Here is a 24,315-nt window from a genome sequence, read left to right on the forward strand (position 1 = left end):
GGTTTTCTCGCGACCATCTCCCTAAGCCTCAGCTGTAGCACCTGGCTGACGCGACTCCAGACCTCGTTGTCCGGCAGCTCTTCCGGTGACGTGCGGTTTGGGTCCGACCGGCCGCCATACTCCCACATCGGCTGTGTCCTTTCTGCCAATGGCATGATTCGGCGGCAGTAAAGGGTGTAGAACACCCGCACTCCATCAAGGCCACGCCTCATGAGCTTCCGGAGCTCCTCTTCAATGGCCTCCACCTTGTGCCTCTCCTTACGGCAGCAACCCCATGACCAGCTTTCCCTCTCCTCCAGCCTCCTGCCGGTAAACACCAGGAACGGCGCCGCCGCTGGGTTCCCGATGTAGAACCACTCCCCGTGCCACCCCGGTTGGAACTACAAGGGGTGTATGCAGGGTATGAACCTCCTGCGCTCGACTTCCTCTGAAGGGCGAAACCCCCCACCGGCGTGACCTCAACCGAGCTCCCCGTCGTTAAGGTCCTCCCAGAGAAGAACCGCCGAAAGAGATCCGTGTGTGGCTCCATCCTGAGGAAAGCCTCACAGACAGTGACGAAACCAATGATATGCAGCACCCCCATTGGATTGAGGTGTTGCAGCTCCAAATCCCACTCATTGAGGAGCTCGCGTAGGAACCAGTGCGCGGGGTATCCTAGCCCACGCTCATGAAAGGTAATGAAGGACACCACCTCGCTGGGATGAGGTCACGGGAACTCCTCTCCCTTAGGGACCCTCCAATGCGCCACCTCCTGCGGCGGCAGAAAACCCTTCTTGACGAAAGACTCCAGCACCGACCTCCTCACGGTGGACGATCTCCAGTCCGACATCTTGCTCTGGCTTGCAGAAAGGACCAGTGAGTTCTCCTCTTCTCCCTCGCTCTCTCCCCCTTCCTTTTCTGGAAACCTCTGTAGCTCTCAGGAACACTCTCGACGAGGAGGAAAAAGAAAGGCGATGGTGGCAGACGATGAACAGGTAAAAGAATGAGGCGAACACCCTCTCTCTTCTCCTACTTAAAGGAAGGGGAGCAGCGGTTAGGAAAGGACGTGTCGATCAGGAAGGTGAAGCGGCGGGGCAAGAAACTCTCTCTCTCTCTCTTTCCATTTAATGCAGATAGGACGCCCCTTGACCGACGGGACGTGCCCAGCATGATGAAACGGCTCCTGATCAGATGAGACGTGACTGGGACATGGCCCACCACTACCGCACAACCAACCACTACCGCACGTCGGGTATGAAAACCAAAGCACCACCGCACGTGGATGGCTCCCCGTCTCCCCAGGCCAGACCTAGAGAGATCCAATAGCGAAATCTCCACCGGAAGAGATCAACCGGCCTCCTGAGTCGATCGATTAACTCAGGATAAGCACCTGAGATACAGGTAGGAAGCGAAGGGGCGCCCCATGCGGGCCATGCCGACTCTGTCTCAAATGACGAGCACGGGTCCCGGTCGGACATTTCTGACTGAAGCTCTTCGAACCCTGTCTCTCAGGTCATCAGGTGAGCATGTGTTCATTAAATACAAAACTGTTCACACGAGGGCTAACCCATGATTGACGAGCGCAGGTCCCGGACGGACATTTCCAACTGGAGCTCTTCGAACCCCGTCACTCCAGTCTTCAAGGTAAAACACAATAAAAGCCCCTCTATTTCATTACAAATCATTCATACATCCATATGCGCATTCATCTCATACGCCTAAACCCCCCGGACGGTTAGGGCATGAACCGCCCGAGGGCTCACGAACTAAGCATCGCACGTGCAGCGAAATGCACCAAAACGCTCCGTGTTGCGCCACGAAGCAGTGGCTTGCCTCATTCGACATGAGCAACCAAACAGAGCCAGGGGAGAAAACCGTACATGAGAACTGTGCGCCCTTCGCCTAGTCTGGCAAACCAGGTCATCTCAACCTTCTCGTTCAATCCTGAACCTCTCACCAAGCCCATAAAATCTCCATCGAGGGAAGGCCGTCAGGCCACCTGGGTCGGTCTATGGAACGACCTAGGCATCTGCCGGGCTGTAGGTAAAGGAGTAGTGGAATGCCACAAGAGGGCTATGCCGACCCCGTCACGAACGACGGACCCGGATTCCACTCGATCACACCCGTTAGCGAGCCCACCGAGCTAGTCTTCGAGCCCGAGCAATCAGGACCGGCGACGAAACTCAGCCCCTCTGGTTGTGAGGAACCGGATGAGGTAGCGCAAAACAACTCACATCGACCCCCACGAAGGCCCGATAAGGCTCGGGGGTTTAAATGCCATGGGACCGCGACTCCGAACTCGCGTCGACGGGATCGACGACATCCGGCTACGGCTCTTGGGACCACGACTCTGAACTCGCGTCGACGGGATAGGCGACATCCGTCTACGGCTCTTGGGACCACGACTCTGAACTCGCGTCGACGGGATAGGCGACATCCGTCTATGGCTCTTGGGACCGTGACTCCGAACTCACATCGACTGGATCGGCGACATCCGGCTACGGCTCTTGGGACCGCGACTCCGAACTCGTGTAACGGCTTCACTAACTAAAACTAACTCTCTCGATCCACGATGAGCACCGACGCCTGGGTCTATTCGCGACTCCACCATACCCGGTCCCATGGCACACACCGACGCCAAAGATCGAACTCTGTTGCATCCAAAACTAAACTTCCTCGCCTGATCTCCGGCGCGCACCGACATCGGGATCAATAAGTTCTGTCTCAGTCCAATCCCCGCGCTTAAAAACACCTTGACTGCACAACGACGCCATGGTTAAACAAAATTACGTCTTAAAACTCAAAACACGCGCACCCACAAACACAACACAAAGAACCCCCCAGCCAGTTCCGCCCGAACCACCCGGGGGCTTGGGGGCTACAGCCGCAGGTGCGCTCGCGCGCACCCGCCAGCAAGACGAAAAAATCCCCCGGACGATTCGGCTCAAATCGCCCGGGGGCTCGGGGACTCCTGTCGGGTTCATAAATCCGGGGTCCCTCGAGGACCGGCTTCCACGCCCAGGCTCGGCCCAAGAAAACAACATATAGTTCATAGGCTGGCCCAAAAATCTAAAACACAGCGGGCCGGAAGGGTAGTCCGGTCGCCGACCAGAAGGTCTACCTTAAGAACAAGTGCCCGTTCGTCAACTTCTTCGACCCACCTCTCCGATCGGAGCACTAGCTTCAGGCACCAGCCGTCTCCAAGCAGTCTCTCCAATCGGAAGGCCTGGCCCAAAAACTGCTTCCGACTCCGACCCCGCGACTGGGGCTCGTGGAAACCCTGCTCACCGCTCTTCTCCGACCGGCGCACTGAGAGCCGACTGGAGCCATCCGACCGGGGGCACCCCGCTCGGAAGGAAGACGTGCGGAGAAAGGCAAGGCATGGCTCACAAGTCAAAACCACTGTACCATGGACCATACCCTGCACGAAACAGTGCTCTGCAGCCACCCTGACACAAAGTATTGTATGGACCGCTAGAAACTCCCGTATGGTAAGCCCCCCCCTGCGTGTCTCTGGACATCGATCGCAGTATGGGCTCCAGGATTTGCCATACCGGGTAAACATAGCGTGGCTCCTCATATGCCACTAGGCATCAAGAAGTATTTTGCAGGTACCGACGTTATCCTTCCTGAAGAAGATAGCTCGACCTCCTGTGCACATCTGACATCCTACAGCGACATCGACAGTATTGGGGGCGTCAACCATTATCCAGTTTTTATTACCGTAGGCAGCAAGGCTTAGAAATATCCGTAGTCTCTCCCTCTCACCTGTAAAGCCATCCCCTTCATCTATAAAAGAGAATGCGCTCCCTTCAACGGGGGGAGATCGACTTCTTCAAGCTCAGACTTACTAGATCGACATCGACACTCCCAACCGTAGGACCACCAAGTTTCGACCGCAACCCTTCCGGTCGGAGCCAACCGAACCTCTTGTACACTCCCTCCTTTCTCCTCCTCGTTTGTAACCCCACTACAGACTTCGAGCATTTGGGCTCAGGAATAAAGTCACCGACCGACCCCGACTGGACGTAGGGCACGTTGCCTGAACCAGTATAAATCCTGTGTCATTGAGTGCTAGACCACCTCCGATCACAACGTGTAGCAAAACTATAAATATTTACTAGTTGGTCACTTTCTGCACCGACAATAGGAGAAGTGGAATTTTATCTCCATCTTGCTCACATGGAAAAATTATGAATGTTTAAGAAGAGAAATTTTGTCGCTTCAATTTGTGAGATTTTTTTATTGGTGAAAAATGAAAAATCGCTATTTATCTTTTTTTTTTCAGGGAAAAATCGCTTTTTATCTGTTGTCCGACTCGGTAAATGGACTCGAATCCAGTCCCACAACAGTCGAGCCGTTGTGGATCCAACTACTCTACCCGATTGGGCTCTTAGCCTGTACGCGGAGTGGGCCGGTTTGGCAACTATAGGCCCAGCACGGCCTCTTACTAAAACCCTCTGCTTCCGTCTCCGTCGGCGGGTGCACGCAACTCCTGCGAAACAAGCAGGCAGAGCCGAGCGAGGAGCCACCGGCAAGCGGCAACCGCCGCGGCGAGTTTCTCGCGGCTTGCTGGCGCTGCTGCCTGCTGCGGCGGAAGCGGCAAGGCTTCAGGCCAGCGTGGTGGTGATCACAGCGGCCGGAGGCGTGGCGTGAACCAGCAATCCATCTAGAACACACGCAGTGCAGGGCCAGGTTTCAGGTTTCGTCAGGTTTGCGACTCCAACACCGGACCTAACCTAAATTCCCGTATTCTCCATGTTCAATTGGAAGACCTAGGGGAAGTTAGATTCTTCTCGATTTCGGCAGATGAGAATTGGATTCAGTTCTCGTCAATTAGTTACACCCATGAGCCATGTCCTGTACTGGCCACTGGGCACGCCCCTGGATATGGGGAAGTGGGGAATTGAGTAACATATAACATGGCCGGCCGTCAAAGCCTTTGATTCGAGGAAGATAAGTGGGAGCGAAGTGGGGGAACATGGATCCCAAACCCTTTTTTTTTCTCAATATGCATGCATTTTACACAAATGAACATGATTTCATATGTGCTTGCTTGGAACTGAGCAGGAATTGAAATTCATTCAAAATTTCACAGGTTGATGTGAGCTGCTGATCATCATTGGCTGTATAGTATCCTTCAGCAATTGTTTACTGCGATCACTGTTGTGATAACTTCCCCATAAAGGATCCTGACAAAGGATACATGTGAGCTCTCCCTGTCTTTGTATATAACGGGATATACAATGCAAAACCTGTCAGTATTTTTGTTATGAACATGGCCTTGCTTTGCTTACCACTCTGTTAATGGCTGTCCATTAGATTTTCATAAAGCAATTTTTGGCTCGTGTGCTTGTTTATCAGTACATCAACTGACATGTTTGACAATCAGATGCTGTGGTACATGTGGGAAGGTTCTTGATGACACGGTATTCAGTGATGAGCCTAATTTTTATAAGGATGGCAAAGGGGAGGTTGGTTTTGACTCATTTCTTTGCAACATTTGGGGTTTTCTTTTTTGTTTACCAATTTCTCAGATTGATATGTTTTGGAGATATACAGAGCCGCATTGCTAGACGTGTTTGTGAAAGCATTGAGTCTGTATACTCAATTTCCCGTCAAAGAACTTTAGATAAAGGTATGGATTGTAAGGCACTTATTTTTCACTACTCGTGATACTCTGTCAACTAATGTTTATACTTTGTATTTTACTAGCGAGGGATGAGATTATTAGTCAGATTGTCAATAACTTACATGTGGGCGGTGGAGATACTATCATTTCTATTATTATCAGTCCATAGTCATGTTGTTTAAATGGAATGCAGCATCGTGATACTGATGTTTCTTCTTTTTGAAGTGCAGATAGCTCTTGACCGTAGCTTTACAATGGGCCGTAGAACAACCCATGTTGCAGCTGCTTGCCTTTACATTGCCTGCCGGTATACTACAACCTAATTATAGGCTTACTACTTTCTTTATTGGAACTTCTGAAGCTTTTTGTCTATTTTGCTTACTTCTGTTTGAATATGAGCATTCATTGATTGATTGGCCTCCACCCTGGCCACTTTTTATGGGACCAGCAATAGTTAATTCTATATTACGTTCACCTTTTGTTTTTGGAAAATATCCTACAAGTTATAATTCTATTGCAGCCCTTTGTAAACTTGGAAAGGTTTATTTTATTAGATTGAAGATTGCAATAATTGACTGCAGACAAACTAAGTGTTGCTTTATTCTGGCCTCTAATTAGAAAATTAACCTTGAGAAGCTTCCTCTCAGTGGTGCATTAGGGTTAGGATGTTTAAATGTCTAAACTATAACACAAGTAGCTTTTCCAGGCCATAAAAATGCATGGGCGCATGGCATACTCATTCAAGAGGCTTTGTTAATATATGCAGCATTCCTCCATGTAAACAAGACATATATGTTCCCCGCATATTTATTATAATACTTTCTAAGAATACCCCACCACTGTTGAGGTTACAAACTAAATTTTCTACTGCTGAGTTCTTAGCAGTGAGGATGTATTAGACCTGTTCCTTTTTGTTTCCAGTGTTATCAAGTCGTCCAAATATTCGCGATTAGCCATGATTAGTCGGGCTGATCGGTGCATTGGCGATCAGGTATGCACTACGATTAGTCACAATTAGTCCGCAAGCATGATTGACTATTATTATGTTTCATTCATTATTGCTGAATTCCCAATTTAGTTTATTGTATCTGTCTTAATCCTGAAAATTACTACTTTTCACTTTCATGCTTTTGTTGGTATCTCTTGCAAAGTTTATTCTACTTTTGTCTTTCATTTATTATTTTTTAATTTTTTGTTGCTTCAGCAAGCTATATTGTAGTACTAATGTTCAGTTTTACCTTCTTTCCTTGCTAGGCAAAGTAAGAAAGCCTATCTTCTTATCGACTTCTCTGACTATCTACAAATAAATGTGTGAGTATTCCAACTCTTTGGCCCTTCATCTAGTATAACTCAATGAAGGGGCTCACTTGGGTTTTTGTTTCAGTTATGTCCTGGGTGCTGTTTTTCTTCAGCTCTGCCAAGTTTTGCTACTTTCAGAGCATCCATTTATTCAGAAGCTTATAGATCCCAGCCTTTTCATCCATCGTTTTACAGAACGTAAGCTAATGACATATTCTGTTGCACTGTATGTTGAAACTAGACTGTTTTAATCTTGAAACTAGAACGTCAAGGTTCCAACCTGGGTCTATTTTTATAAATATTTGTTGAAATAGTCATTTCCGAAAAAAAAATATTTATCTAGATAGTGGAATCCTATTGGTCCAAAAGTTAAATAAAATCAGTGCTTTAGGTTAAAAAAAATTGAACTGTTGGGTTACCCTGCTTACCATCAGATCGGCATTGGAATGGTCTGCAGGTTTTGATTAATGACATTGCCTCTGTTTGTTCAGCTAATCCATTCAGTGCAATTTGAGACTTACCTTCATCTACGGCTAACTGAAAATAACGCCATTGAACAATTTGTAGACTGGTTCATATTGTGCAAATATTATGATTTACATGCCACATGGGTTATGTTTATCAAAGATTTCTACATGTGCTGTTATGTTTGTTACAACTAATGGTATCCTTGCGGACCTTGCTTCTAGAATCGATCAGAAATTGTTCCTCTCTTTATGTACAATGGGTCTGATTATTTCAGATTTTTATTACAGTACATTGTCGTTTCAAAAAAAATTACAGTACATTGGTTTCGTTTTTAGGTTTGCTCTTTCCTAGAAGGGATAAGGCTGTCTCAGACACAGCTTTACGCATTGTAGCTAGCATGAAGCGAGATTGGATGCAGGCAGGTGTTCCTTACTACATTTTTCTTCCCTATATCTTTCACAAGGCTGTGATAAGCTTACTGGCTTAGCCTCTCTTGCAGACTGGGAGGAAGCCGAGTGGACTATGTGGTGCAGCATTATATATTGCTGCACTCTCTCACGGATATAACTATACTAAGGCAGATATTGTAAGTCCAGATGTTCATGAGATATCTTGAACTTATTCATCAACTTGTATTGTGAATGTTCTCCTATGTTGACCTACAATTTTTTGTTAGCGTATACCCATTGTCCGCCTAAAGAGTTGTTTAATCCATTTAACACCGTTTAAACGATGCACAGTGGTAGACCGTTTACGTTTAATCGTCCATTTATACCATTTAATTGGTTGTTTAGCCCGAATAAATGGCTAAACGGGCAATTAGGAAAACACTGTGTATACCTGTGTGTTTTTTTTTGTCTGTCTGACATAGGCATATGGTTGAGTATTATAGTAACGACATTGATTATATTTTTTGTTTCTCAGGTTTCTGTTGTGCATGTGTGTGAAGCCACTCTAATGAAGCGATTGATAGAGTTCGAAAATACAGATTCTGGCAGCTTAACGGTATGCTTCTTTCTTCGATGGAATTTCCAAATTTGAATAACCTAAAATTTATAACATCCAATAGAAATTCCTTGTGATATTGTGCAATTATTCTTTTCACACTGGCTGTTAACTCCTGCAGTGCTGTTCTCATGAGAACAAGAGTCTTTTGTTTGTAAGCTGCCGAACAAGAGTCCAAGGAGACTCTGAATTCTTAGGTTTATTTATTATGCTTGATTACAATCAATCTTCTGAACTCTATTAGAGACGTTGCTGACTTCCTGGATAGCAAGCTTGCTGCTTCTCCTCTCACATCCCATCTGAAACAAACTCTGAAATGACTGAAACAAACAAACACATTCTAGCAACTCAACTAGGACATCACCTCCTTTTTTCCACGTGCATACTTCTTTCCTATGAATTATATTTTTGTATATGGTAAGAATTAGGTCTCATGAGTTGAATTATATACTTGTATATGGTAAGAATTAGGTCTCATGATAATGTTTGAAATTCTAGTTTTCGAGTAAAAAAACTCAGATGATACTGGTTCTTTCTAGGCCAGTAACTTCAAGCAGCCATTATTCTGCCATGTGTTTTTGATTTTTCATTTATAAATTCATAATTTCTAATGGAAAGTTCATAATTTTAGTTTGGCCATTACCTAGCTTTATCCCTTTCAAGAGACAGTTCTCATCATCAGTTTGAATTAAGAAAACAGATTGTACTGCAATGCTCTTGGGTTGGCATTTATTGTGGATTTGCAACCCTTATCATGGTGTAATACACAAGTACTAACCTTGGCAGGCAATAATACTGAACCCCCTATCAAGAACACATTGATTACTTCTGTTGTCATTCTTAATGTACATTATCGCCAACATCTTTTTTAAACAGTTCTCTTAAAATGTGAGTACGCCTATATTTTCGTGCCTCTCTGTTAGATTGAAGAATTTCTGGCAACAGCTGATGAATATAGTCAAGAGCCTGTTTCAAAACGTTCACCCATGTCTGCAGAAATGCTTTGCAAGCACAAGGGTAAAGATTTTGAGCATTTTGCTCATGGACTTTGTGAAAAATGCTACAATAAGGTAAACACGTCTACTATATGCACATACTACATTGACTTGCAGAGTTCATTGTCTTTTGACACTTTGTCTGATTGTCCAGTTCATTAAACTATCGGGTGGACTAGAAGGTGGTGCAGACCCTCCAGCATTCCAACGAGCTGAAAAGCAAAGATTTGAAGCTGCTAAAAGAGCTGAAGAAGCGGCTGCAGTTAAGGAGGCAGCAGTGGAACAATCGCTTTGTGACACACAGAACTCTGATGTTGAGAACATAACTCCTAGAGAGGTAATAGCTACTGTACAGAGGAATGCTCATACCATGGTAAGTAAAGTTGATATCCTTGTTCAGTATGTTTTTCTGCCAAGCTCAGAGGCAAGCCGTGATAAACATCCTGTCCAGTATTCTTAAGGTGCATCTTGCCTAGGCAACAAATCCTGCAGCCCCCTATTCCATTCAAGTCATGCTCTTGTCTACTTCTGTCAGCATTGCAAAAATAAACTTTACAACTGAAACAGTTTTTGTCCTTTGAAAGGGTTAGTGGGGGTAACAGTTCTAGGTGGTTATGTGAAAATCGCCCAATGTAGAAGTTTGGAACAATTCCTAAAAAAAAGTTACCATATTCAGGATAGCATCGGCAAGGTCAAACTCAATTTTTTTCATGAGAAAGCAAAGAACAAAGAAAAAGCAAAAAAATCAGTATAACTAGTTCTCACACTGAATTGTTCTCCTTTTCTTTACTGTTTGTCAATTTGATATATATAAATGTAGCTAGTACTTACTTTGTGTGCGATTACATCCAGTGGCGCTTTGCAATGTTTTATGTGGTGTTCCTCAATGAAACTTTTCCAAACACTGCGCCCAATAAAATAAAAAATTAATTTGGCCTTTAATAATTATTGCAGTTAAGAGATCGGGGTATATATAGTTGCTAGAGAGACCAAATTACCCTTGGATAATATCTATCATGTCTTGGTACTCTATTTGCTTTTTTCTTAACGAGTCTAAGATGCTCAACCGACTATTGGCCATATCGATGACCATCAATATCCAGTGATTGCTGCATATGTTTTTATACACAAATATGATCGACATTAACTAGAGTCAACATATATATATATATATATATATATATATATATATATATATATATATATATATATATATATATATATGGGAGATAGCTTAGCTAGTAAGCAAATAATTGAACAAATGTCCATATAATCGACATTAATTATTTAACACTCACTTGAAGTTGTAGGAGAAGAGTATGTCCTTGTTTTGTTGGTTCACTAAGAACCTCATAAGATTTTTCTCGAGTTCAGCTTTCCATTGAGGCGGGGGAGTAGGGTGTTTGAATACGACATTTGGATCAACGAAACCAACAGCATTATCCTTTCTCTTTCTGAGTTCTGTCATCTCATATCTGCATATATAAAAATATAGTGTGAGGATATATAATTTATATATATACATGTATCTTTATATATATACACTTTAAAATGGACTCCTGCAAGACGTCCCACCTCGAGGATAGTAACATTTGTAGATGACATTTGTAGGTCTGAAGTTATCAAATATCCATCAAATTCTATCTCAAAAACATGTTTAAATAAATAACCATCCGTACTAGTTGACCTTACTTGCGTGGTCATCTTGGCGAGCATTTCTCCACCGGACGGCACCGTACGTGGCCACGGAAGAGCTCCGATTCTACGAGGAAGGGAACACGGTCTTCCACGACCGTTGCCGCTCTCCCTCGTAGAATCAAAGCTCCTCCTTGACGTCCGTTATCGCTCGGCAGAGAACATGCTAGCCGAGATGAACACGGTCCGCAAGTTCAACTAGTACGGATTTTCTACAATTTTCTAACTATTTTGTAAGTATTTTATTTCATGGAAAAAATAATTCTAAAAAATAAAAGGCATGATTTCTAAGTATTTCATTTCATAGAAAAATTAATCCTAAGTGACCTGCTCGACATCGGCGAGCTCGCGGACGTTTCATGGAAAAATTAATTCTAAGTGACCTGCTCGACAAAATTGAGAAAAAACACACGCTCTCATGACCTCACACATCTTCTAAGATCACGTAAGCCGCCACTTGTCGATCCGATCCGACGGGGTTTTACCAGCGCTGAGCGTCGTTTAGGTTGCCTTGTTTGACGGTTCATTCATGATTCATGCTACTGACAGGCACATACAAGAGATCAAATGAGCCCTAGTCGTCGTCTTCCAAATACAGACCCAATTGATGTCAAGCCGCAAGAAATCGAAACGAGCAAAACACAGACCCAATTGATGGCTCCGGGGCTCCTCGTCCTCGGCGGTGCGTCGGCTCGGGCGGCTCCTCCGCTGCGGCGTCGCTCAGGCCAGGGACGCTCAGCGCGGGGAGGGCTTGGGCGCACTCTGGTGAGGCAGCGCGGGAAAGGCTCAGTCGCGCTCCGATGAGGTAGCACAGGGGCGCGCTCCGATGAGGTAGCACGGGGGCGCGCTCCAGTGATGCAGCGCGGGGAAGGCTCGAGCGTGCTCCGGTGAGGCAGCGCGGGGAAGGCTCCGGGGCCCTCGTCCTCGAAGGTGCGGCAGCGTGGGGAAGGCTCGGGCGCGCTCCGGTGAGGACGAGCGAGGTGGGCCGGGGACGAGGACGACGCGCGCTCCAGCGAGGACGAACGAGGCGGTTCCAGATCAGATCTGGGTGAGGGCGAGGACGACGGTGGCGGATTTGGGTCTACGCGTCGCGCTCGGACGGGAGAGGCGTGAGCATGGCCACCGGCGGAGACGGCGAGAGAGGTGCGCGTGTGTGGAGGTTGTTGGAGGCGATGAGGAGCAGTGGTGACGCGGTGGCTCTCGGCGAAGAACAAGAGATGATGGAGGGGGAAAGAGAGGGGGCGGTATATAGGGGGACCTGTAGTCCTGGGTGAAGCCACAGCCCGGGACTAAAGGTCTCCTGGGTGAAGCCACAGCTCGGGACTAAAAGACCTTTAGTCCCGGGTGATGGTTAGAACCGGGACTAAAAGTCTGACCTTTAGTCCCGGGTGCCGCCACGGCCCGAGAGTAAAGGGAATTTTGGCGGGTCGGGAAAACACAACCCATCTTTAGTCCTGGGTGGTTGATCCACCCGGGAGTAAAGGTGGGCTGCAGTTTGGCTTCCCGCCAGTTTCTAGAATATTTTCATTTTTTATATATTTCTTTTATATAAATATACAGAGAGTTGTTAATTGCCTAGTAAATAAAATATTAGCAAAAAAATATAAAAAGAATTCCTGGACCTGGTTTTGCATTATTGTACATAAGAAAATCTGTAACCTAAACTCTTTTGTTTTACCGTATAAATATTTAACATAGCGTAAATAATAATCATAATTTTCACCATGCAAAAATATACTACTTAATTAAAATCATTAAAACTATTGTTTTTCGATAGGAAATTAGTTTTCACATCTTATTGACATTAATCATTTGTTTTTTCATCACACATTCTCCATAGGAAATCCATCGTTAAGCAGAAAATTCATTTAAATCGTAGAAAATATGAATACACGACAGAAAAATCTGAAGTCACAATTATTACATAATAGGTCTAAGACATCACTATATCAAGCGGTAACAACAATGATCTTCTTCTTAACGTATATCTCTTGGTTATGATCGCGCCGTAACCATGGAGTGTCTTCATCATTTAGCTAGATGCTTGGGTCTTTGTTCACTATGAAGGGTGAAATTCGGTCATCCTTTTCATAATCTTCTGATATGTCTGACTTGTCTTCAATTCCGACGATGTTTTTTTCCTGAAAAACTATGTGGCGCTTTGGCTCATTGATTAGGCCGTTGTTGTTTCTTTCTCTCTTCGGTTTTGTAGACATGTCCTTGACATAGAACACTTGATTCACATCCTTGGCAAGGACGAACGGTTCGTCTTTGTACCCAATATTGTTGAGGTCCACGGTTGTTATTCCATACTGGTTGTCGACTGCTATCCCGCCTCCACTCGCCTTTACCCATTGGCACTTGAACAAAGGTACCTTAAAAGAGTGCATAGTTTAGTTCCCATATCTCCTCTATGCGGCCATAATATGTTTGCTTATTTTCATTAGGGTCGGTGGCATCTATGCGGACACCACTGTTTTGGTTGGTGCTCATTTTATCTTGGGCTACTGTGTAAAATGTATTCTTATTTATCTCATACCCTTTGTATGTGAGGATATGCCACGATGGCTGCCTAGTCAACAAATACAGTTGCTCATCAATATTCTTATCACCCTGACATTCTTTTAGCAACCATTCGTTAAAAGTTTCCATGTGCTGACGCGTAATCCAAGCTTCAGACTTCCCTGGAAACGCGTAATCGTCCACGGGCTCATCTTCTACCCTTGCCTCTTCTTCAGCTTTTCCCATTGCAGTATCATTGAAGGCACCATATTCAGCAATTATGTCATCATCGTCCCATTGTTCCTCTTCACCTTCTTCCATTACAACCCTGGTTTCTCCGTGCTTCGTCCAACAAATATAATTTAGCATGAAACCCGACTTTAACAAATGTGAATGAAGACTCCTTGAGCTAGCATATTCCTTTAAATTCTTACATATGGCACATGGATAACACATAAAACCATCGCGTTTGTTTGCATCGGCCACACGTAAGAAAGAATGCACGCCCTCAATGAACTCTTGGGAGCGGCGATCAGCATTGTACATCCAATGTCGGCTCATCTGCATTACATGACATACATACCATATTAAAACCTAGAACATAATTAGTTAATTATACGACATGCATGTCATCACACAAGGTATTAATTTATGAAAGTCTCGCTACAATGTAGACAATCCCAACTACCACTAAAAAACTAAAGCTAAAATGCACTTCAGCAGCATAAGGATTTCGCGACCAATCCCAACTAAAACAGACAGATCATGCGTTTGTTCAACATCTATGGGCTTTTTCCGCAGGATCACTGCCTCATCAGCCGCCATAGCCGCCTGTGCAAGAGAGTTTTGCACGTGTTCAGCATACTCTTCCTCCTAGTACCAGCTTAAACATCCAGTGTCATCCCACTGAAATTAAAACAAAAAATTAGAACTTTAATCACAATCATCATGAAAATAAGTATAAATTGACCATAATCATCAAATGCGACAAAATAACTCATATTGCGATCCGGACACTTGTAGAAGATACGACCCTTGTTGGGACACTCTTTTCTCAACCAGTACTCCATCACAATCTTCTCCTCACACTTGCCGCATGCAATGAGGGGGTCCAGCCTCAGTCACTTTGGAACCTGATGAGAGGCCGAGGACCCGGAAACAGTTGCCATATACTCTCTATACTCATTTTTAATATAATATAAATTTCTCATTTTATAAACAAATAAAATTAAAAAAAACTCTAAAATTCTCTATATCTATAAACCATGAAGTGTGCTATGCATGCTAGAAATAAAAGCTGAATACTAGTTTTGAATAACTACTTTAACCTTCCTTCATCCAAATATGCAAACTTTAAAGTGATTTTGAGCTTAAATGGCTTACAAATAAAAAAAATCCACCATAAAAACCACATATATGTAATCCACAAAATGAGATATGCTACTGATGAAACATGAGAGTATAAAGTTGGTAACCTTTACAACCGAAGAATCGATGGAGGAATCAAAGAAAATCTTGTGATTACCGGCGATGAGGAAGAAGAGAGGCCGGCGATGAAGCAAGAATACTGAGCTCGAAGTGGCTTGGGCTCGGGGAGGAAGAAGGGGTATATAGGAGGGGACCTTTAGTCCCGGTTGGAGACAACAACCGGGACTAAAGGTCCCTTTTTAGTCCCAGACGGAGCCTTCAGCCGGGAGTAGACTTTTACTCCCGGTTGGAGGGACCAACCAGGAGTAAAAGTTAACCTTTAGTCCCGGTTGATAGCTCCAACCGGGACTAAAGGTCCCCTGCAGCAAAAGCCTGCCGCAATAGCCGTTGGGCAGGGTCCTTTAGTCCCGGTTGGAGCTACAAACCGAGACTAAAGGTCTCTCTAGTCTCGGGCGCGAAAAATACCGGGACTAAAGCCAAATTTCGAAGTGGATCAAAAGTCGTTTCTCTACTAGTGTTTATGTATCCGGGATATTTTGGCAGAAGTCTAGTTTAGATATAGATCACTGGAATTGAGTTGAGAATGTCTTGCAATTTTGTAAAGTATCATAGGCCTCATACTGAGTAAGAAAGAATAAGTACTCTCAAATAGTTGAGGGTACAAAAAGTTAAGTCTTGGCGAGATGTGTATTGAAATCCATAGCAGTTGCTAACACTCGCAGTTGGAGTATTATTGTGGAAAAACTCCAAAGAAACAGTTGTGGTGTCATCAGTGATGCATACCATAGTATAGCTTGTCATGAGGCTTAAGGAATAGGCAAAAGGAGGTTAAGGAAATTTGTACCCGGATTTAACAATGATAGACAACAGCAATAACAATTTAAAGTAAGTTAACTCCTAAGACAACAAGTCAAGTATGCTGCCAAACACATTGATACTAAGGTATATGTTGTAAAGGAGAAAATCCAGAATCATTTTGAAAGCATTGAGCACATAAGTACCGAGTAAGTAGTTGCAGATCCGCTTACCAAAGACTAACCACCCAGTGCGTTCAGAGAACACATAGTCGACATGGGTTTATGAGAAAGCCTATGATTTCTGGATATTAAGGGCCTAGTTGAGTATCTGTTTCAAAACAGAGAGGTGTGTTGTAGCTGTTTAATCTAATAGCAACACACCATGACGATGAGACACGCTCTATGCACTAATCTGTGATGGAATGAGAATCAGATAAAGTAAGTAAGTTAAGTTTAAGTAATAAGGTGAGATCAAGGGGGAGAATGTTAGTTTGATCTCCACCAATTGGCCCAACGGTCAATTGGGCCCTTGGATCCGCGTCCTGATCGGGGGCGCCCAACCGCTCCATGGTTGGTGGGCCCCCATCACACAGCATCATAAAAGGGAGGTGGGGGCCAGGGCACAAGGTACGAGGTTCCCCTGAGCCGTCAGACGCCCCACCTCTATCCCAACCCTAGACCGATCGAGAGGGGTGCTGCAAGCGACAGGAAGTCCACCGCCGCCGCCCAACTTCCCTGCTTCTCCTTCCCGACACCCTACATCACCGACATGGCTATGAACGGATCATCCTGTTAGTCGCTGAATTCTCACTCTTGGTAGTAGGAGAATTCTTACTCTCATCGAGAGAGGATGACACTAGGAGTTGGGGCAATTTTCTTGTCTATTTCTCACACAAGCTCACACAAATGCCATGCCAACCCAAGGGGTTGGGGTTACATATTTATAGGCTGCTAGCCAGCCAAGCATATGCCAAGATGCTAGTCTAAGATGCTAGTCTAAGATGCTAATATGTTGTCCTAGCTAAGATGCTGTCCTCTAGTCTAAGATGCTGTCCTCTAAGATGCTGTCCTCTAGTCTAAGATGCTGTCCTAAAAACAGAAAAATAGCCACAAGGACCATGACCATGTGAGCATCATAGCCCCACAAAGACCAGCCACACATGAGACTTATCCATCATTCTCCCCCTAAGTCTTGTGCGTCGTTTTGTGGGAGAGTTGAACCATCCCGGTCCTGGAGCAGAGCTCAAGGAACTTGATCCTCCCAAGGGGCTTGGTGAGCAGATCCGCAAGCTGGTCCTTGGTGTTGATGTAGCTCGCCTTGATGCTCCCTTCCTCCAAACAGCCTCGGATGAAGTGGTACCTCACCCGGATGTGCTTGCTGCGTTCGTGGAACACGGGGTTCTTTGCCAGGGCCAGAGCGGACTTGCTGTCCACCCTGAGCTCCACCGCTCTAGTGTCTCTGCCGAGGAGATCACCAAGCAGTCGAGTGAGCCAGAGCGCCTGAGTCGAAGCGGTGGAGGCCGCTATGTACTCGGCCTCGCAGCTGGACAGGGCCACCACCTGCTGCTTGACCGACTACCAGCTAACGAGGCACTTGCCGAGGAAGAAGAGGATCCCGCTCGTGCTCTTGTTGGTGTCGATGTCGCCGGCGTGGTCGCTGTCGCTGTACCCGACGAAGTGTGCCGCCCCAGGGCACCTTGGGTAGTAGAGGCCATGGTCGAGAGTCCCCGCAACGTAGCGGATGATCCTCTTCACAGCCTGCTGGTGCTCCGTCGTCGGTCGCTGCATAAACCGACTAACGTAGCCAACGGAGAATGCCAAGTCCGGCCGTGTGTGGGCGAGGTAGCGAAGGCTCCCCACAAGACGCCGGTACTACGTAGCGTCCACCTCCTCCGTCGTGCTATCGCGGCTCAGCTTCAGCCTTTCCTCCATCGGAGTGAGAGCTGGGTTGCAGTCGGTGAGCCCAGCTAGCTCAACGACGCGCTTGGCGTAGGCGGTCTGTCGAAGCGTGATCCTAGAGTCATCCTGGTGCACCTCGATTCCCAGGTAGAAGGAGAGAGGCCCCAGGTCACTCATCTGGAAGGTGGCCTTCATCTCTTCCTTGAATGCCGCCACCTCCGCATCCTTGGTGCCGGTGATCACCAAGTCGTCGACGTAGACACCCACCAGCAGGGCATTTCCTCCATTGCCCCGTCGGTAGATGGCTGCCTCGTGCGGGCTTTGCTCGAAGCCCATCCCCTTTAGCGTGGAATCCAACTTGGCATTCCACGCCCTCGGTGCCTGTCGCAAGCCATAGAGGGCCTTGCGCAGGCGGAGCACCTTGCCCTCCTTGCCGGGGATCGCAAATCCCGGCGGCTGGTGCACGTAGACCTCCTCCTTCAAGTCGCCGTTAAGGAACGCCGACTTGACGTCCATGTGATGAACACGCCAGCCCTCCTGGGCAGCTAGCGCAAGGAGGAGTCGCACGGACTCCATCCGTGCCACGGGAGCAAAGGCGTCATCGAAGTCGACCCCCTCCTGCTGCACGAAACCTCGTGCCACCAAGCGAGCCTTGTGCTTGACGATGGCACCGGCTTCATCCCTCTTTAGCTTGTACACCCACTTAAGGGTGATCGCGCGATGACCACGAGGAAGGTCAGCAAGCTCCCAGGTGCGGTTCTTCTCAACCGCATCCATCTCCAACTGCATCGCGGCGCGCCATGCCGCGTGTCTCTCGGCCTCTGCAAACGACCGAGGCTCGCCGTCGTCACACGCAAGGTGCAACTGCGCCTCCAGGTCGTGAGGCACCGGTTCCGGCACCGGCTGGTCGCCGAGAAGGTTCTCCACCGTACGGTACCGCAACGGCTCGCCGTCGTGGTACGCGTCGACGCGCTCCTCGTCGTGAGAGAGCGGAGTAGCGAGCTCAACTGGGCCGTGCTCGACACGAGCTGGTGGTGGAGTAGACGTGCCCGGAGTGGTGCCTGTCGGTGCTGGAGTGCGTGGCGTTGCCGGCTGTGGTGGAGCCGGCGAAGAGCTCATCGCAGCCGAGGTCCTGGCTGGAGAGCGTGGTGCTGTCGGAGTAGCAGGTGCCGGGGTCGGTGGAGGCTCAGAGACTGGGGTAGATGCGCTCGCCGAAGAAGAACTGCCTACTCCCCCAGCTCCCTCGAAGTGGACGTACTCGACAGTGAAGTCGTCGTACGTCGGAGCCAAGCCGTCGTCCACCGCCTTGTCCCACGCCCATTCTCGCCCTTCGTCGAACACAACGTCGCGCGCCGTGCGCACACGCTGTGTCTTCGGGTCGAGGATGCGGTAGGCCTTCGAGCCCTCCGCGTAGCCGATGAACACTCCCGGAGTGCTCCTGTCGTCGAGCTTGCTGATGTGGCCAAGCTCCTTGGCGAATGCGAGGCAGCCGAAGACCCGCAAGTGGGAGACCGCCGGCTTGCGCCCATGCCAAGCCTCGTACGGCGTCCTGCCGTCGAGCGCCTTGGTAGGCGAGCGGTTGAGGATGTAGACGGCCGTCACCACCGCCTCTCCCCAGAAGACAGTCGGCATCCCCCTCTGCTTGAGGAGGGCCCGAGCCATCCCCACAACCGTCTGGTTGCGCCGCTCGACGACGTCGTTCTGCTGCGGGCTGTACGGCGCGGAGTAGTGGCGCTGAATGCCCTCGTCAGCGCAGTACGACGCGAATTCAGCCGCCGTGAATTCGCCGCCGTTGTTGGTGCGCAGCACGTGCAGCTTGCGGCCGCACTCTGCCTCCGTAGCAGCCTACGCGCGTCTGATGGCGTCCGCAGCCTCTCCCTTGCTGCCGAGGACCATCACCCACATGTAGCGGGAGAGGTCGTCGACGAGCAGCAGGAAGTAGCGTCGTCCTCCTGGTGTGGCCGGTGTCACCGGGCCACACAAGTCCCCGTGCACGAGCTCGAGCCTCTCCTTAGCTCGAAAGTTCGCCCGCTGGGAAAAAGGGAGTCGCCTCTGCTTCGTCAACACGCAGACGTCGCAGAGCTGCTCCACATGGTCGAGGCACGGCAGGCCTCGCACCATCTCCGTGGCACTGAGCCGCTTCAGGGCCTCAAAGTGAAGGTGCCCGAAACGCTCGTGCCATTGCTACGCCTCGTCGTCCCGACGAGCAGCGAGACAGAGGGGTTGTGCCACCTGCACGTTAAGGACGTAGAGTCGATTTGCGCTTCTGGATACCTTGGCAAGAAGGCGACGACGACGATCCCAAATCCTCATGACTCCGTCCTCAACCACCACGCGCGAACCGTTCTCATCCAGCTATCCCAAGCTGATGATGGAGTTCCTCAACGCGGGGATGTAGTAGACTCCGGTGAGCAGCCTGTGCTCACCAGACACGGCGGTGAAGATGATGGAGCCGACGCCCTTGATCTCCACGCCGGAGGCATCCCCAAACTTGACGGAGCCTCGGACGCTAGAGTCAAGCTCGGTGAAGAACTCCCGTCGACCGGTCATGTGATGGGTGGCGCCGGTGTCGAGGCACCACCCGTCAGTCTTGTCGTTGCCGGAGCTGTCGCCGAGGAGGGCGTGTGCTTTTGGCTCGTCAAGGTGGAGGAGAGCCGCTGCGGCCGGTGCCGCTGGAGGTAGCTCGATGCTGGCATGTGCCATGAACAGAGCCGGCTCCTCCTCCTCCGCCTGTGCGACGTGGGCCTGGCCGCGTCGTGGCTGTCGACAGTCCTTGGCCCAATGGCCAAGCTGGCCGCAGTTGCGGCAGGCGTCGTCTCGTGCCGGCTTGTGCCTACCGGCGGCGCCGCCCTGGGCGCCTCCGCGGGCATCACCCTCGGCACGTCCTCGCGCCCCGGCCTGGGCGTCTCGGCGCGCCTTGCGTGGCTTGCCACGCTTGCGGCCGCCTGTCGCGGAAGAAGGCTCCCCCTTCCTCCGGTCACCTTGGCTGGCAAGCCACTGCTCCCGAGTGAGGAGGAGCTTCCCGCCAGTGGTGATGGGCCCCGAGATGGACTGTGGCTCATCGCTGTCGACGACCTTGAGGCGACCTATCGCCTCCTCGATCGACATCGTGGAGAGATCTAGCAGAGACTCGATCGAGCGAGCCATCTGCTTGTACTTCTCGGGGACGCAGCGGAAGAGCTTTTCGACAGCTCTCTCCTCGCCGTAAGTGTCGTCGCCGAACTGCACCATCTTCTGCAACAGAGTGTTGAGACGGAGAGCAAAGTCATCAACGTCCTCACCTGGCTTGAAGGCCAGGTTCTCCCACTCCTTGCGAAGTGCCTGCAGTGTGGACTTGCGGGCGCGGTCGCTGCCGATGCGTGCCGCAGCGATGGCATCCCAAGCCTCCTTGGCAGTCCGCTTGCTGGTAAGCGAGAACTGCATCTCGGGCGGGACTGCAGCGATGAGAGCATCCAGCGCCCGTCGATCTAGGTCGTAGTCGACGTCGCCATACCGGACTGCCTCCCACATGTGCCGCACCTGGAGCTTTACCCTCATCACCGCAGCCCACTCGACGTAGTTGGTCTTGGTGAGGGTAGGCCACCCACCGCCGGGACCGACGTCCCTGACAACAGCCTGGAGCCCGTGGTAACCACGGTACCGATCCGGGGAGAGAGAGCCACGCTGCCTGTGAAGGCCGTGCTCTTCATCGACCCGTCGGTACCGATCCGGGGAGAGAGAGCCACGCTGCTTGTGAAGGCCGCGCTCTCCATCGACCCGTCCGCCACCGTTGCCGTGCGCGCCTCCTCCAGGAGCGCCACCGGCTCGTCCGCGCCTGTCTGGGCTGCCGCCGCGCTCGTGGGCGTGCGCGGCTTGCCCCAGGAGCGCCACCGCCGTGCGCGCCTCCTCCAGGAGCGCCGCCAGCGCGTCCACGCCTGTCTGGGCTGCCGCCACGCTCGTGGGCGTGCGCGGCTGTCCACTGCGCCGCCCGCACTCGCGCTGCCTCCCTCTCTAGCAGCTCGAGGTCCGCGTCGGCGGTGTCGTCAGCGGAAATGGAGCTGCCGATGCTGCCGCGCAGAGCCTCGACCTCCGCCGCCGCCGCACGCGCTGCATTCGCCACCGCCGCTGCTTCCGCCTCCGCTCTGGCTGCTGCCAGCTCCGCCGCTGCTAGCCTCGACGCCCTTGCCGCCGCCGCAGCGGTCTCTGCCGCCGCCGCAGCGGTCTCTGCCGCCGCTCGCTCGCGTTCCTCTGCCGCGGCAAGTTCGGCCTCCTGCCGACGCCGCGTGCTCGAGGCGACCGAGCGCTGAGACTGCCCTACGGACATGACGCGCTACCGGGGGGCTGCTGCGTGGGGAGAGGGCTGCTTCAGACGAGCTAGGAGAGGAGTGAACAGGAGCGGCCGGAGGAGCTACTGCTGCCAACAGCTGGGGCTGTTGTGGGGCTGGGAGAGAAGATGAGCAAGAGATGCTTAGGCTACAGGATAATACGGCTCTGATACCAGTTGTTAGTCGCTGAATTCTCACTCTTGGTAGTAGGAGAATTCTTACTCTCATCGAGAGAGGATGACACTAGGAGTTGGGGCAATTTTCTTGTCTATTTCTCACACAAGCTCACACAAATGCCATGCCAACCCAAGGGGTTGGGGTTACATATTTATAGGCTGCTAGCCAGCCAAGCATATGCCAAGATGCTAGTCTAAGATGTTAGTCTAAGATGCTAATATGTTGTCCTAGCTAAGATGCTGTCCTCTAGTCTAAGATGCTGTCCTCTAAGATGGTGTCCTCTAGTCTAAGATGCTGTCCTAAAAACAGAAAAACAGCCACAAGGACCATGACCATGTGAGCATCATAGCCCCACAAAGACCAGCCACACATGAGACTTATCCATCACATCCTCCTCCAAGCCCGACGGTCAAAGATTTCCTACATCTGTCTCTCTCTACCGAAACATGCTCTAGGTCTAATTGATTTAACCAGAAATAAGCACACCCTCTGATCTGCAGTTAGATGGATCCTAAGGACTAACAGACCCAGCCTCCGAATGTAACCCTGAACCCGAGGGGCTTGGATGTTATCAACAACATCAAGGCACAGGTGGAGGCGGCGTGCCCGGGCAACATCTCCTGCGCCGACATCCTCGCCGTCGCAGCCCGCGACGGAGTCGTCGCGATGAGATATCCTTACCGTTGCTGTGTTTCTGTGTTAGATTACTACCACCGTATGTAGTTGATGATGCTCGTGTACTCTGTTGCTGTTGGTTTGCAACTTCCTACGCGCGAGCGTGCAGCTCGGTGGGCCTTCGTGGACAGTTGTACTGGGGCGAAGGGACTCTAATGCTTCGTTCCCGGGCCAGACAAGCGCCCTGCCACCTACGTCTAGCCTCCAACAACTTTTATCTGCGTATAGCAAGAAGAACCTCGACCAGACCGACATGGTTGCCCTCTCAGGTGCATATATTGCACATATGCTTGCCCTATATAGCTAGCTAGAATATATCCAGTGCTACGTACAACTCGATCGTATAGCACTACTATAACTTTAATTTGACATGTTTCGAAACTGACGATGCAGTGCACCGTACCTTTGCATGCATGCAGGAGCTCACACGATCGGACAGGCGCAATGCTCGAGCTTCAACGACCACATCTACAACGACACCAACATCAACTCCGCCTTCGCGACGTCGCTGCTGTCCAACTGCCCCGCATCTGGCGGCACCAGCTAGCCTAGCGCCGCTGGACACCATGACCCCGACCGCGTTCGACAACGCCTACTACACCAAACTGCTGTCCCAGAGGGGCCTCCTGCACTCGTACCAGGAGCTCTTCAACAACGGCAGCGCCGACAGCACGGTCAGCAACTTCGCGTCCAATGCCGCCGCCTTCACCAGCGCTTTCGCGACGGCGATGGTGAAGATGGGGAACCTCAGCCCGCTCACCGGATCCCAGGGGCAGATCAGGGTCAACTGCTGGAGGGTTAACTCGTTGTAAGACGGACGATGACGGACGTTAGCTGTGCAAAGTACTGCGACAATGCGCTAAGACAGCGGATAACCCCCGGATAAGCGAATAAGGTCGTGCATGCACTGGCAACAATGATATCTGTATCTATGTGTAACCTTATATTAAAGCACACAGTATTTTCATGTTCCATCACTCTCTCGCGTACCTTATATGAGTCAGAACTGTCCAGGTACGATGCGAAGTTTAATCCTAAGAGATGAATTAGAATGCATAATGCTCTCATTGCATAAATCTCCAGGCATCACCTGGCCATACGAGTTAGAGCAACGTGTATACAGGCCCATGACAGTGTTCAGTTCTAAAACTAGCTAGAATGTTAAATAAATCTTTTGGCCGCTAATTATCTGTGCAACAACGCAACACGACATACGTCCTGTCGCAATGCAGGATCATGTTTGCTAGTGTATTTATACGTATGTTGATCAACTGGTGTGCATGCGCTTTCTTAGATGTATCGGCTAGGAAACGGGCGTCCGTCCGCCCGGCGCCCCGTTGATGGGCCCCCAACATCTAAAAGCCTCTCCTATTCCTTTCTATCCGTTCATATCCACTCCCTTTCTGTCACCGTAATTTCTAAAAAAAACTCACGCAGCGTCGCGACCGCGCTCAGCCATG

At 49.5% G+C, this 24,315-nt stretch overlaps 1 protein-coding gene across 1 annotated transcript; it reads left to right on the forward strand.

Moving 5' to 3' along the window:
• Positions 1-1,548: 1,548 nt before the first annotated feature.
• On the forward strand, positions 1,549-23,844 carry LOC136544678 (transcription factor IIIB 70 kDa subunit-like). The gene is made up of 13 exons (XM_066536753.1): positions 1,549-1,623; positions 5,114-5,187; positions 5,372-5,453; positions 5,542-5,617; positions 5,837-5,918; positions 6,866-6,922; positions 6,996-7,108; positions 7,714-7,796; positions 7,878-7,964; positions 8,303-8,383; positions 9,307-9,453; positions 9,533-9,751; positions 23,275-23,844. The coding sequence occupies exons 1-13, from the start codon at positions 1,549-1,551 to the stop codon at positions 23,665-23,667; spliced, it is 1,569 nt and encodes a 522-aa protein (XP_066392850.1). The 3' UTR covers positions 23,668-23,844.
• Positions 23,845-24,315: the final 471 nt, after the last annotated feature.

This window comes from Miscanthus floridulus, chromosome 3 (assembly GCF_019320115.1).
Source record: "Miscanthus floridulus cultivar M001 chromosome 3, ASM1932011v1, whole genome shotgun sequence".
Classification (NCBI taxonomy): domain Eukaryota; kingdom Viridiplantae; phylum Streptophyta; class Magnoliopsida; order Poales; family Poaceae; genus Miscanthus; species Miscanthus floridulus.